General features: G+C 39.6%; 2 protein-coding genes and 1 long non-coding RNA gene across 5 annotated transcripts; all 3 read left to right on the top strand.

The window, feature by feature from the left end:
• LOC129410917 (uncharacterized) lies at nucleotides 1-319 on the top strand. The gene is made up of 3 exons (XR_008633061.1): nucleotides 1-40; nucleotides 112-191; nucleotides 262-319. It is a non-coding gene; the product is annotated as an uncharacterized LOC129410917 (long non-coding RNA).
• A 1,249-nt stretch (nucleotides 320-1,568) lies between these two features.
• On the top strand, nucleotides 1,569-4,000 carry LOC129410916 (testis-expressed protein 33). Of its 2 annotated transcripts, XM_055159999.1 has the most exons (4): nucleotides 1,569-1,819; nucleotides 2,120-2,224; nucleotides 2,302-2,355; nucleotides 3,637-4,000. In XM_055159999.1, exons 1-4 carry the CDS (start codon nucleotides 1,720-1,722, stop codon nucleotides 3,648-3,650), a joined length of 273 nt encoding a protein of 90 aa, XP_055015974.1. In that variant the 5' UTR covers nucleotides 1,569-1,719; the 3' UTR covers nucleotides 3,651-4,000. The 2 variants fall into 2 exon arrangements, with proteins under 2 accessions (XP_055015974.1, XP_055015973.1); XM_055159998.1 differs by lacking the exon at nucleotides 3,637-4,000 and having other exon boundaries at nucleotides 2,302-2,626.
• A 1,107-nt stretch (nucleotides 4,001-5,107) lies between these two features.
• il2rb (interleukin 2 receptor, beta) lies at nucleotides 5,108-9,978 on the top strand. 2 transcript variants are annotated; one of them, XM_020927245.2, is made up of 9 exons: nucleotides 5,108-5,425; nucleotides 5,737-5,823; nucleotides 5,904-6,048; nucleotides 6,453-6,513; nucleotides 7,181-7,271; nucleotides 7,356-7,733; nucleotides 7,951-8,065; nucleotides 8,143-8,221; nucleotides 8,427-9,978. In XM_020927245.2, the coding sequence occupies exons 2-9, from the start codon at nucleotides 5,739-5,741 to the stop codon at nucleotides 9,123-9,125; spliced, it is 1,653 nt and encodes a 550-aa protein (XP_020782904.2). In that variant the 5' UTR covers nucleotides 5,108-5,425; nucleotides 5,737-5,738; the 3' UTR covers nucleotides 9,126-9,978. The 2 variants fall into 2 exon arrangements, with proteins under 2 accessions (XP_020782904.2, XP_055015998.1); XM_055160023.1 differs by lacking the exons at nucleotides 5,108-5,425; nucleotides 5,737-5,823; nucleotides 5,904-6,048; nucleotides 6,453-6,513 and adding an exon at nucleotides 6,536-7,101.
• Nucleotides 9,979-14,610: the final 4,632 nt, after the last annotated feature.

Here is a 14,610-nt window from a genome sequence, read left to right as displayed (position 1 = left end):
GGAAGACAAGGACTGGAGGCCTGCCATCACCATCAAACAGGTTTGACATGGCTGAACAAAAAACTTAAATCGCATAAAAAAAGGTGCAGTAATTACATGAACTCTTTTCAGATTCTTTTGGGAATCCAAGAACTGCTGAATGAGCCAAATATTCAAGACCCGGCTCAAGCAGAGGCATACACGATTTACTGGTCTGTGTTTACCACACAAAGTACATGTTTGCTTTATTTCAACATCTTAACATGTTGTGTTTTGTTTCAGTCAAAACAGGATGGACTATGAGAAGCGCGTCCGGGCACAGGCCAAGAAGTTTGCACCCACATAAAGAAGCAATGGCCTGTGTCCTGCCTGAGCAGAGAGAAGCAGGTAGCTCCTGAAGGACCACTCCAACAGACATCAGATTATGAGTATTTCAGCTACCCAGGTAGCAGCAAACCCTGCTTCTTCCTTTGTTTTTAAAGCAAGTCACGTTTTATAAGAGAATGATTTTACCGGTATTCAACAATGTGTATAAAGATGCATAGCCCATCATTCTAGAACTGTGCCGTCTACATGAGCCTTGCTGAAACACTCGCAGAATCCACATCTACTCTTATGGTATGAGTGCCTGTATGCCTACTCATGTCCATTTAAACATCCAAATCAAGTTGTAAAGTAAGATTTCATGTTAAACTCACACTTTGTTATGTAGTCAGTATTAGAGGTAATGGGGATATGGTTCCAAACTACTTTTTTAGACTATAGATAACTGTTGAATGCATTTGGACACAAAATAGAGCAAAACCACAAAAAGCACAATTGAACTTTTTTCTTTTTTTACTTCATATTTTTCCAATTTAGTTTTCTGAAGCCAAAACAGGTCAAAGACAATCTTAGCACTTGTTTTTCATTTGTTACAGTGTTGTTTTTTGGACTAATTTAGAACTACAAAACTTCAAACATTTATTTACATACTCCATTGTGTTAGCTTTGTTCCCTTTCACAGAGCCATTCCTAATTGGGCAAATTATATACTTTTCTAGTTAGAATGTGTAGTCCGTTTAAAAACTGCAAAGTGACAACATCCAGCTAGTTTGCCATTCACTGACCCAAATGTAGCTTTTTCAAGGAAAAGCAAAGTAAAAAACTGTTTCATGCTTCACTCTACTGTACAATAAAATGTTTAAAATGAACTGTATGGCATCAGCTGTTAAGACCTCTGTTAATGTCCTCGGAATGAAACCAATGAAAGTGCACTTGGGAGTGAACAATGGACTCTTTGATTTCTTTAGCCTCTGAGAAAATGAGCGCATGTACATAATATAAATAATGTTGTGGTTGTTATGTTTTATATTGTTTTAGCCAGTCTGACATTTGTGTGCGGTAAAGTTCAACAACACAAATAGCATTTAAGGGTGTCATGAATTCAATAAAAAGACAAAGAAAACAAACAAATTGTTCAGTTTTTTCTTAGTTTTCAAAAACACACATTTCCTGCTCGTATTTCTTCTTCCTGAGGTGAATGCACAGCTCTCAGGTGTCTTGGTGACTTTCTTGAGAAATGCAATACCACTTGTTTGTCCATAGCCTCTTTGTGGTTTGGCTTCACAGTTTGACCTCAATACGCTGCAGTCATGTCACAGGTGAGACATTTGCCTTTCGTCACAATTGTAATTTCTTGCTGAATATTGTGTGTTGTATAAACTGCAGATAGGAGCATTTGAGAGTCCGCAGGTGAAGATGCCGTCACTCCCTCATTTTAGTGATACTGGATCAACCAGCATACTAGCAAATGGCTACCACAGTCTGGGCCAGTGTCTCCGCTCCAACATATTCCCAGGTCTGAAACATACATTTAGGCCTATTACGATGAATATAACAATTTATAGTTCAATATATGACAGCTGGAACACTATATGTTTGGTTCTCATTAGGTATCATGTATACAATTTCTTTGCAAAAGTGGGGAGATTTGGGGGCATTTTTGTTCTAATTCAGCTGTAAGGGGTCAAAACTGTCAAAGCTGTGTTAAATGCATCCATCTGAATGATTGATTCTCTCAGGTCTGAGGCCCTCCACTTCAAATGTATAATGAAACTGAATCTGTTTTTCCTCCTGTTACGCTCTTTTATTTCTGCAGGTTATCCAGTCGTTTGGAAATCTGTCTACAGTGACTCATATGTTGCTCACCCACTCACTACATGGCCCTCAAATCTCTGGTTTGGACACAAGACGGATGATTTGGGTAGACATAACCACCTTGCTTTTCTTTTTTCTTGGCACTTTTCATTATTTTTACCTGTTCTTTTGTGTTTTTTGCAGTCCAGTGGACGGAAATGAACATCATGAACCACAAGCTTAAGAAGAATGACAGGGGTGGGGAAAGGTGTCACTAAATGTCTCTTTTGCTCTTCTGGGTGTGAAACCACAATCTAATTTTACATTTTAGATATTTTTTTTTTGTTCACTTTATTTGCAATTGATCTGTGGAGAGGAGAGTTGAGTGTTGTGTTTGTGTGTTTTGTTGCACAAATAAAAACGTATGCAATGCTAAATAACCCATATTTATCCTGCCCAAAATACAGACAAGGAATATCAAGTATATCAAGTCTGACTTCAAGCAGGATAGCTGTTCTACGTAAATGTCAATGAGCCTCTGCTCAAAACCAGCGAAATTGGTGGTTTGAGCATAAACCACTGAAACTACCTTTAGTCACTTCCAGAAGCACATCATTGGCTAACATCTAGAACAGATTTCCCTGATGTTGTGTTGTGTGTGTGTTTGCATATGCTCATCATTTGCAGATTACCACCAATCTACTAGTTACACTGACTAATGCAAGATCAGAGAGAGTTCACAACTGTGTAAAATAAATATCAATGTCAAATAACTCTAAAGACATTTTAGGATCTAAGTAATAATAAGGATTAAGAAAATAGTTTGCAAACAATTCTCTCAGAAAACGATGTAAGCCCCGCCCACTTTTATCAGTATCCTGGCAACGGATGCAGCAGTTCTTGCACAGACTCATTGCTCATTTGAACTCTGACCATCTGCAGCAGCACAAAACTTACAAAACTTTCTCTCAGCAAAAACTCTAAACTACAAACTCAACTTTTGCTCTGATCTCCTGCTACCTTCTTGGAGAACATATTAGAAGCATTTCTCAACATATAACATTTGACAGGAAAAATGGTCAAATTGAAAAGAAAATAGACCTACGTAATACTATCACACTGTTATTTGTGGATAATAGATTGTGTAGGCCTTCTATGAAATACTTTGTCCCATAATAAGTAATATTAATTCTGAAATATGCACATATCGTTTAGCAATGCTTCATATGTCAGCAGTAAGATCAAGTCACTAAAATCAACTCAAATGCTTTTTTTATGTCTCCAAACCTAAGAGAACAAAAGGACACGAGCCACAAAGGGCAGTCAAGGGACAATATAAGGTTGCTTATATAAATTGCATTAATAGTGAATTTACAATGTAGCAACCAGACTATAAATACTGTTTAATACCTGGAAACATATGAAATAATAAGGCCACAAAATGCTGTTAAAATATAACCATACTGTTCAACCATAAGTGCCAGTCTATGTTTAACCTATTACGCAGCAGCCCCGTAAATGCATCTTGTTTCTTTCAAGGTGACTTACAGTAATGAAGGAATTTAATGAGACACCAGCCTGGACCCTTTGGTGGGTATGGGTTCACTCCTTCTCTTTGGTCCTTATGCCTTCACCTGTGATGCTACCCATGGGTCAATTTTTTCATAGAAACAGAAATTTGCAAGAAACATGAGGACCCTGAAGACGAGAAGACAACCCCATGCCTGGAACTTCTGCAGGACCTTCAAGGAGCTACCACACTGGGTTGGAGAATATTAACTGTGCATTATGTAACTTTTCATGCAACTTTTCAGGTAGAGGGTTTGCCTGGAATGGTCCACAGTCACAGTATACCATAAAATGTATCTATCGTAAGGTAAATTACAGGTTTTATTTTTGTTCAAAGAGCATGCATTCTCATTGCTGTCAAAGTCACCTCTCCACAGATCTGACTTGTACCTTGGCCTTGTAGCATCACTTGGAGATGAATACGTTTAATGCTGTGCTGTAGAAAATTCCAAGGAAAAACATCTCCACTGAAACAAGGAGTTATACATTAAGTAATAATAATAACTCATGATTTTTTTATGTACATTTCTAAAAACTTTTAAAATACACTTTTTTTTCTTCCTTTTTTGTCTTGTAAATCAGTTGGTCTTGATGACACACTGCAGTCTGACCTTTCAGCAGGTTATGTACACCCCCCCCCCCACCACCTCCTACTCCTCACCCCTCGGCTGCTGACACCGGTGCATAGATCAGGAACCGGGGGCGGGAGACAGCGGATCAGCTCTTGCCCCACAGCAGGTCTCTGTACTCTAACAATCACTGACAGGTGCCAGAAAGATTGACTTCAGAAACTGTTGTGCAATTGTCTGTTTCTGTGTCAGAGTTACCTCTTGCACAATGCTCAGTTATACAAAAAAAAAAACTGTATTGTTTTGATGATGCATGTGCTCCTCAGTCAGTATTTTTAATTATATTACACATACATGAGACTTGTTCATTATAGATTTTGAAAATTTGCCTGTCAGTCAAATACAAATGCATTTCAATTGAAGCAGCATATTGGAAAAACTGTATGTGGTATGATTATGACAAGATTATTAAGGTTATTTCTCAAGTAATTTCATTTTGTTAAGTCAGTCATTAAAACGGAAGCATATCATATTATCAAATATTCTACTCTATACCATATGTTTAATTACAGATGCATATATTTTGACTATTGAAACTTAAACTTTAGCGCTTGGCCTCTATACGCACAGTTGACATCCGTATGAGTTCAGTGGTTGCGGCTGTAACGGTGGTTTTAGTGCCGTACAGCTTTTCTCAATGCATGCTATGTAAATAACCACCTCCTACTAAATTAGGTCCCACTTAAATCTTTTCTATCTACTAGTTTATACTGACTTTCAATGAGTTTAACCACTTCACAAGTAAACATGCAAGTCTCACATCGTGCTAGGCTATTGAAACAGGATGTGGTGTGCTTTGTCTTTTTGTGTTTTTAACTGTGTTTATTGTGTTTGAAGGAGCCCACAGAGGAGTCCAGGTATAGCAGTAGCAGCAATAGCAGCGGGGGGAGGAGGTGCGACCAGGCCCATCCTCTCACTATCACTCAGCTACATGGGGCTTCCTGTAAGCCCTCTGTACACAGGCTGCGGTCACAAGTGGAAAATGTCACCGGGCACTTAAAATAACAAGTCAGTCAAGAGGCTGAGGAGATGGAGGGATGACTGACGGAGAGGCAGCACTGGAGACAATGTAGAGATGTAGACAGTTCAGAGGATGCAACTTCAGTCAAGGAGTCAAGGAAAGCAGTGAGGTACATTTTTACCTTTATTCAAAACAGAACTATTTCTTAATGCATTTGCTGGTTTCCCCAGATATGCTGGTAGTATCTGTAATGACTACGCACATTTGCAACATCTTTTAATTGCAATTCAGTAGCTTGTTATTAATGTTACTAGTCCAAAACTGATAGAGCATTCAATCAAAGCTGTGAACTATTTATTTATTATTCTGCATAAAAACATGTTAAGTTTTATGACAGCAAGACAGTCCATCTTAAGTGACAGATTTATTAAAAAATAGTTTGTTTGTTCATATGAATGTACGTTTTTTGTTTGACTGAAGCCATGGCAGTCGGGTTTCAGTGGTCCATGTACTCGGCTGTGCTTCTCCTTTCGACGCACGCAGCTCAGGCTCGGCAAAGCCTGTCAGGTACAATAGCGACTGTGGTCTCTGTATTACTGTGCAAGCCAACGAACAAGCAAAAATGTAAGTTCTGTTTTGCCTTACAGAACTTTCCTGTGTCAACGACTTTGTCAGAAATGTCACTTGCACTTGGAAGCACTCTGCATTCAACTCCAGCTCGGACTGTTGGGCGTCTGGAGTTAAGACAATACACATCTATAAAGATAACAGACGTCAAGTTGTGGATATCAAGTAAGTATACTATATGGATTATGTGTAAGTGTATGTGGATAGTACTCAGTTACATTTACAAATGCATTGACTTTAAGAGGAACTGTACATCTTGGAGTAGTTTGTGGACTCCTACTTGAGTAATATTAAGTTTAAAGTACTTTTATTTGAGTTTATTTCACCTCTTCTTCAGATGTGATTTAGTTTTTCTCGTTTTTGTGGTCTATCTTTTGAATATACCAGATTTTGTGCGTTATATTATACAGCCATTATACAGTTACTTTCATAATTAATCTTACTTGAGTAGTAGTTTCCCAAATAGTTGTTACTATCATTTTGGGTATTACTAATTTGTAATTTACCAAAGTTATATATATATATATATTTAAAAAAATAGAACCTGATTGTGATTGAAATTTGTCCAGGCGCAGCTGCAAACTAAAACAACACGGAGAATTCCCAGGATGCACCTTTGCGTTCGATCAGGTAAGTTATTTATATAGTACAATTGTAGATGATAGAGCATAGATAATCTAGCCACGTTTCCGCACAATAACCCGAAGCCTAACCACAAAATTACTGCCGTTCACTCATTCACCCACTGCCACTTCTGTACCAGGCGTATAAGCATCACTGCTATAGAGGCAGATAAAGGTTAATTGTGGTTTAAATGTCAAATTAAAAAGTCAATTGTATATGACAACATTATCATTTAGCTGTAATACATTTTGTGTAAGGTTCTAAAGGTTCTGTATTGCACAAAATGGATTGAAATGTGAACTTTACCTCCTCAAAAACATATCTGGAGTTATGTTTTTGTGTTTTAATCAGTGTTTCATTCAGTAGAGTTTGGCAATTCCAGGGCGAAAATCATCCAAATCATTCAAAGTGTATGGAGTTTAAAAACACAGTGGAGCGCTTCCTGAATTATATTAGGTGGAACAGTGGTTTTCAGTTTGAGAGAAGAACTCAGTCTAAATTGCCAGGTTTGCGTGTTGAACATGTGTCAGTAAAACAAAGCGCAACTCCAGGTATGTTGGTGATGAGGAAACAACATTAGAACATAGATAAATGGTCAGTACAATCTCTTTACTTGCAGACAGAGTGTGTTTACTATGTGACGAGCTCACTTTTTTATCTCTTCTTTTTTTAGACATTTAATCCATTTGAAAAACTCAAAAATATTAGTGTGTCTTGCAACGGCACATTGATTCAATCCCCAATCTATGAACCCAAATTTCACAGTGAGTAAAAAAAATTTTTAAATTGAACAACTCTTTTATCAATTTCTTGTAAACTAAGCTATTTTTGCTTTCATGTTTGAATAGTTAAAATGCACCGGCCCAGCACTGCTAATGTCACAAGCACTTCTAACATGACCCGGATATCTTGGAAAGTCGGGAGCCCCCAGTCGCAATTCATCAAGACTTTCACCGTCCATATTCAGATCAAACAAGCTCACCAGTCATGGGAGAAAGTAAATTTTGCTTTGCCCTCCAGTACTTGGGATGCAAGAGCGTATGAGTGCAAAGGGAATTTCACAGTGAGTGAGCCTTCAGAGATGATCCTATGGCAGAAATTAAAGGGCCATCTCCAGGTTAGAGTAAGAATTAAGTCTAATCAATGGAAAGGGGGCCATTGGAGTGAGTGGAGCCCGACCACGTCCTGGGTGGAAGAGGATGAAGTGGCAACATCACAGGAAAAAGGTATGTTTTAAGAGTGAATTGGGTTTTCTGTCAGTACAGTTTTAAGCAGATACCAAATAATAATGTTTTTTTTTTTTTTTTGAGAATATACTGTATATAACAAAAAAGCCCATCTCTCCCCACTCAACACACACAAAACTACACAAACACTACTGGATAAACAAAACATCAACTGTCAGTCAGTAATGTTTTTAATTTAATCTTCTTTTTTTTTCAGCTTTAAATCTGGATCAGCCGTCTGCACTCATTTTTATACTTTTAGTTCTCCCCTTGGGATTGTTTTTTTTTGTTGCTTCAGTGCTGGTCATTTACAGCTGTTGCATCAGAAAACGGTTAGTGAGTTACTTGTGCTCAGAATGTTATTTATGTTATCTTTTCCTCCCACTGAAACAACCCACTGTTGTTTCAGGAATCTGAAATTGAAGACTGTTCCGAATCCTTCCCAATACTTCTGTACGCTGCATTCAGTTTATGGAGGAAATTTCAAGGTAATTTAATAACATTTAAGAATACCTTTCACTCACTTATTCATAGATTGAAGGAAATTATACTTTACACAATATTCAGTATTCATAATAGTTCTGTTATGGGAATGACATAGATAATGCATTTGATTCTAAATGCATTTCTTGCTTAAAAACATAAAGACAGTTTATTATCGACAGCCTCTGGAATCCATTGTATCTTTTTCAGAAATGGCTGAATCCTGCGCCAATGTCCAACCCCTTCTTTGTGTCCCGTCCATGCGAGGACATCTGCGCGGTGGAGGTGTGTGAGTCTTGGGACAAGATGCCGCCCAGCTCCCCCAGCAGCTCTTCAGCCCTGGTCCACTCCCCCTGTGCAGATGACCCTCTCTCCTCCTGCTCCTCCTCCTGCTTCTCCAACATGGACTATTTCATGTCCAGTGGCACTGGCAGCTCAACTCACACTTGCACCAGCCCCTACTTCAGTTACCAGGGCAACGTCCTCAGTCCACACAGGAAACTTCACCTGTCCCTGTGCCCACTCTTTATCTCCTCGTCCATCTACGAGAGCCTGCGGAGGGAGCCACAGAGCCCAGATTCTGGGTTTGGGATCGGTAGGTTTGAAGACCAGGACACAGAGGTTTTCCATGACAACCAGAGCTCTCCTCTTCTCCTCCATCTGCCTGTGAATGTCTCATCCTTCTCTCCTGCGTCTCCCCTTTACCCTTCTGAGGTGAACCTGGTGTTTGATAACCACGGGCTAGAAGAGGACACACCTGTCGCTGCTTCTCTTGCCAGTGAGCACCTGTCAGACTGGCCTGTGATTGAACCCATGTGCAGGGCCTCGTCTTTACCTGTAGACACATGTAAGTCAGGTTATCTCACTCTCAAAGAGCTGCACACCACATTTAGCAACAAATCCATCTGAGTATTGTGTCAGTGTGTCAGACTTTTCAGGTATCGCATGTTGAGAAACACGCCCACTGCTTCTATTATTAAAAATGTTAATTTCAGTCAAAACTATTCCAACATTTATATATCTTTGTTTTTCTTTTTTGATACAGCTGCTAAATTACACATCAACAAGATTTAGGGACAAATATTTTCTGCATAGACACTGGTCACATGTTTAGTAGGCAGTAGTCCAGTTGTAGCTTTAGGCTGACCCTGTAAATACTGTAGAATAAATGCATGTAGCAGCAACTAAATGGTAAACAGCAATACACAATTGTACATAGAGTGAATATTGGAGCTGGTTTGCAAAGTTTTTTTTTTTTTTGTTTTCTCTTTATGCAATCCTTCCATTGCATCTAAACCTAAATAAAATAAAGTCGTGACAGAAGTGGGTCACCCTTCTGACTTCCTGTGTGTGTGCGTGTGTGTGCGTGGCGTGTGTATGTGGGTGTGTGTGTACGAGGTATGTGTTGGTCCGAGCCTTTGTTGTGTGTCAGGGTGTCCTGCCAGGTGGGCCCAGCGGTGAGCTCGTGAGTGTCATTAGTGTGGTTTGACATTTCAGTCTACAACCCTCATCCGCTCACCTTGCACAACCAAATCAATTTTTAGTAGCTAGGTTGGACACAAACCACAGCACCAAAACACTGTTTAAGTTTCAACTGAATCACTCTTCTCACCAAAAGCACTGATGAACTGACTTCTCAGCAAAAAAAACTTAGAAATTGAAACTGAATTGATACTGAACAATTTTTTGTTTTTTGTAACTTGTTGTTACTATTAAAGCTACAGAATGTAACGTTTTAGCCAATAAATAAACTGAAAGAAAATCATGTTTCTGTCACTCTGGTTGTGTTTATTGCACTAAGAAACTGAAAAACATGGGTCTTTACTGTGGTTCTTATTTGGGTTGAACGAGGGCGTCCTCCTACTTGCTTTCATAGAAATGTTCCTTTGGCTGTAATATTCAGTATGACATAAAAAGTCTCTATTCCCATGGAGAATATTACAAAGTGTGGTTTTAACTTTCTGTTTCCATGGAATTATGCAGATGATGTGGCCTCAGGTGACGGTCCCAGCAAATGCAGAACACTCTATCAACCACTTTAAAGGTGCACTATGTGACTTTTCTGGTGAGGGAAGATTCTATGGATATTATTAAACATATTTATCTAGCATTTATTCACTTACAACTGTTTTTATTGCTCAAAAATACAGTGAAAGTGTACAGTGTCTTACAGTGGGCAGGGACATCTCAGCACAGATGTGGCCTGGAATGGCTTGGTGGTGTCCCCAATTGTCTCCATGGAGATAGACACGTTTAATGCCATACCATGGGACTTTTGAGACAAATAAATAGCATCTCCCTGAAGACAAGGATGAAAAGTTACACTCTGTACTTTTAACACAAACATCCAAAATGTATAAAGTATTGAATAACTATGACTTGTAGTATGTGAATTCTACCATAAGAGGGCGCCATCTGTTACAGTAGTATTACAGGCTTTCCACGTTTCCATTAGGATCTGCCTGTTACTTAATCTTGACATCACAAACAACTATAAAAGCTTTGAAAATCCCACGCAGTCTCGTAAAAACTACACTGACTTATTCAAATAAACAGCTCTTACATTTCACAGTGTTAAAACTTTGTACATTAAGCCTCAAATACAGGAGGAGATGTGAACAGACAGCCCAGACACAGATGAAGAGAAAAATAAGACGGTTCTGGAAAACACAGCTGTTTGAAGGTCTACACAAAAGGATGAGACACTGACCACTGAACCAAAAACGACAAACATGTGTCGTAGCTAAGTAACAACTGTGTACCTCAACCAGGGCCGCACCCAGCGTCTGTGAGGACTGCAGCTGCAGGAGCCTAGCAGAAGGCAAATAGATTATATTAAAAAATTGCACTTTTATTGACTCCTTGCTTTGCACAATAACAATAAGATAAAATTTTGGTAGTTGATAATTGTGATTGATAAAGCAACTGCCTAGTGTCATACATTAGTGTGTACCTAAAACTGATTCACAATAGTTTGTTAACATGAGCACTTCTTTCTAACGCTGAGTTAGAAGTTAGTTGATGATTTTCTTTATTACTTTTTAGTGACAATTATCACAGTGACCATTAGTGACAATTATCACAGTGTTTTATAGTGATCAGATGGCCAGCAAACCTGAGTTTGAGATAAAGGAACTAAGACCTGAGATCCCTTCACTGAATTGCAAAGAGTGACAAAAGCAAAGGAGAGCCCTGCACTGAGAGGCGGTAGGCCAGACAAATGACCAGAGCAACCTTCTGCACATTCTACCTGAGGTCCCTTAGGTTCAGGAACAGCAGGAGAACCAAGCCGCACAGGAAGAACTCCCGAAGCAGAACTGAATGCTGAAAGCACAGCTGAGGAAGGAGCAGGAGGAGAGAGAGAAAGAGAAAGCTTTCCATCAGGAGCAATGTGAATGGAGTTGCGTGTATGTGGAAAATCTCCAGAAGCAGACACAACGGCTCAAAAAAGAGAAGGCCACTGCTTTTAGCAAAGAAATAGAGAAAGCTAGGCTGGAGATGCAGGCAACAGGCCACAGCTAACTCTTTCCTCAGAGGACAACTCGGCCAAGCCAACCTTAAAGCTGAGGGAAAAGTCCAGTATCTCCTGGATACCATCACAAGGAAGGAACAACAGGAGAAAGAACTAAGGCACCAAATCACCGCTCTCTCTCGGGACTTTGAAACGGAGCAGGTGGAAAAGCAGAGCTTGATGTGTCTTGTGGCTGAACTGCAGTCTTCCCTGAACGAGAAGAAACAGGTCCCTGCCACAGTTCAGAGCAGAGCAGACACTCTGGAAACAGAGAAACAAGAGCTGATAGCAGAAGTGTCTGTTATGAGATGTGCCTTGGCACAAGAGAAGACAGCTATGAGAAAAGCTCTGGGCCAACTGGAGCTACTGGAGTCAAAAAAAAAAAACATCCTGACAAAGGAGGGATCCATCCTTACAGCTGCCCTGGCAGAGGCACAGAGCTCTGTCAGAGAGCTCCAGGACCAACTGAAGGTGGTGGAGAGAGAGATTCAAGTCCTCCTCTTCAGAGAGAAGGAGCAGGGCCAGATTCTCCAAGAGCAAAAGGCAACAACACAAGCCTTAAAGCAGACTGTCCAGAGAGAGCCACATTAAAGGCTGTGATCAAGCTGTGCCGTGCTGCTTATGCCTCTGTTCTGGGACAAAAAGACCACCTGACACAGAAAGTGCACGACACCAACCAGGAGATGGAGAAACTGAAGGCGTGGCACAGAGATGAGCTGAGAGCTTTACAGTGCACTGAGGTGCACAAGAGGAATGCTCTGCAGGAGAAGATCCAGGAGCTTTCAGAGGCTCTGACCTCCTCAGAGAACACTAACTCTGCTCTGACAAGACAAAACCAGGAGCTCCTGGACATCATGGCGACCAAGGAGGAGAAGTGGAAGGAGACTATCAAGCGACTGAAAATGTGGAGGTGATTCTCCCGTATAGTATTGTGTATCTTACTGAAAAGTAAGGTACATTTTGTGTCCCCCGTATATTGACATTTTTTCTTTGAATTTGACGGGGGAAATTGAAGTGCCTGCAGGAAGCCAGAAAATATTTAGATCATCAATTAGATGGAACAAAATGCTCAGGAATCAGTTCCTAAACAGGAACTGAAATGTTCAAACTCTGCACGAAAATGCACGGGTGATCTGGGAATCAAACCTGAAAACGTGTTGCTATAAGGTGACAGTGTTTAACCTTTAGCTGATTAATTAACTGTAATAATTAGCTCAAGTATCAATTGTTAAATTGGTATTGGAGCTAAAGCTAAATATTTTCCATTGTTACCTTACTATTATTCATGTTTATTTTTATACAAAATATCAAATAAAAATATTAACACTATATGTTGGTGTGACAGCACTATTATTTTCCTTTCTTGTAAATGCACATTCAGAAAATACTAAAGAAGAGCACATTTCATATAAATACATTTGAACATCTCGTTCAATGACAAAACTGCAGCACTGATTCAACCATTGACAGACTGACTTTCACCCATCTGACAGTCTAATATAGTCTTGAGAACATATAGAAAATGAGCCAGAAGATTGGCCATTACAAGTAAAGAAGACATGTTATGTATTATGCAGTTGGTGAATGCATATATTTTCTGAGTACTCAGAGCTCAAATGCAGGACAAAAAAAGGATGGATCAATTGAAACACAACTTTGAGTAAACACTCACAAGTTGATTTCACATGCATCTCCTTTAAAATTTGGTTTTCATTGAATTTCAGTCCAACCACCTGTACTTTCTGGTTGGAAATCATGAAATCACATTTCCAAAACTGTTACAAGTGAGTAGTGGATCCTCCACCATAAAAGTTGCACAGTGCACCTTTAAGCCTCTACATATGGCTTTCAGTCTTCATTTCATAAACAATACAGACTTAGAATCGTTTTTTTTCCCCCTCAAAATCTTCCCTCTGCTCCACACCACATGCTTTTACTGACAGAGCACTGACTGTAGACTTCATCATTAAAATTACCCAAACTGATCATAAGGTAATGTTGTATTGCGTCAGACCCAATGAAACATTTGTGTGCATTGATGGCCTATATATAGGGCCATGGTGTAAAACTGCTCTACAGGACCCCCTTGAAAATTTGAGATGAGCCCAAAAATGTAGTTTGTTTGTATTTATTTTGCAATGTCCCTGTCAAACTAATTAACAGACAAATAAAAAAAACTAAATAAAACATAGGAAAGGAACAATGTTTCCACTGAAAAAAAAAGGTCAAATCAGAGTCCGAGTCAAAAAAAAGTTACATGCTGGGGCTTTAAAATGCCATTTGTATATATTTTGGATTTTACCAGTGGTTATCAGCAACTCCTTGTATTGAGCAACACTGTATTTAGACATCCACATAAATCCTGTGACCTGATGACCTGACCTTTGCCCTGTTTCTTACTCATAACGGGAAGTGCACCTCCATCTGCTTCAGCCCGTCTGATGTCCACTGAAGACTTTACCACACCGCTGGCCTGGTTTTGGGTCTTCAGACTGAGGCGGTGAAAATCACAGGAGGAGCTGGGCTCCTTTGGGAACTGGGCTTTCCTTCCTAAAAACAGGAGATAGTGGATGTTTGGACAAAGATAAAATGGCTGTAAGAGGTGCTTTCACATTTTAGTTTACTTTGGCTGCAGGACAAAGGAATGCACCCCTGATGTAACTGCATTAGCTGTCCTTCAGCACACACGGGCAGTAACGCTAACCAGCTGTAGGCTTATACTGTAAACATGTGTATGACCTCTTCCTGTTCCACCTTTCCCATCATTTATAATCTGAAAGCTTCTTGCTGCCACGTTTTATTTTTTCTTGCCCAAATTTGATGGTACATTTGTAAATACACTAAGGTTTGAGTAAGCCACAGAATAAATAAGTGTACGTAGAT

This window comes from Boleophthalmus pectinirostris, unplaced genomic scaffold (genome assembly GCF_026225935.1).
Source record: "Boleophthalmus pectinirostris isolate CB_2022bp ecotype Guang Dong unplaced genomic scaffold, ASM2622593v1 HiC_scaffold_2826, whole genome shotgun sequence".
Taxonomy (NCBI): domain Eukaryota; kingdom Metazoa; phylum Chordata; class Actinopteri; order Gobiiformes; family Gobiidae; genus Boleophthalmus; species Boleophthalmus pectinirostris.
This window is presented reverse-complemented; position numbering and strand designations above follow the sequence as displayed.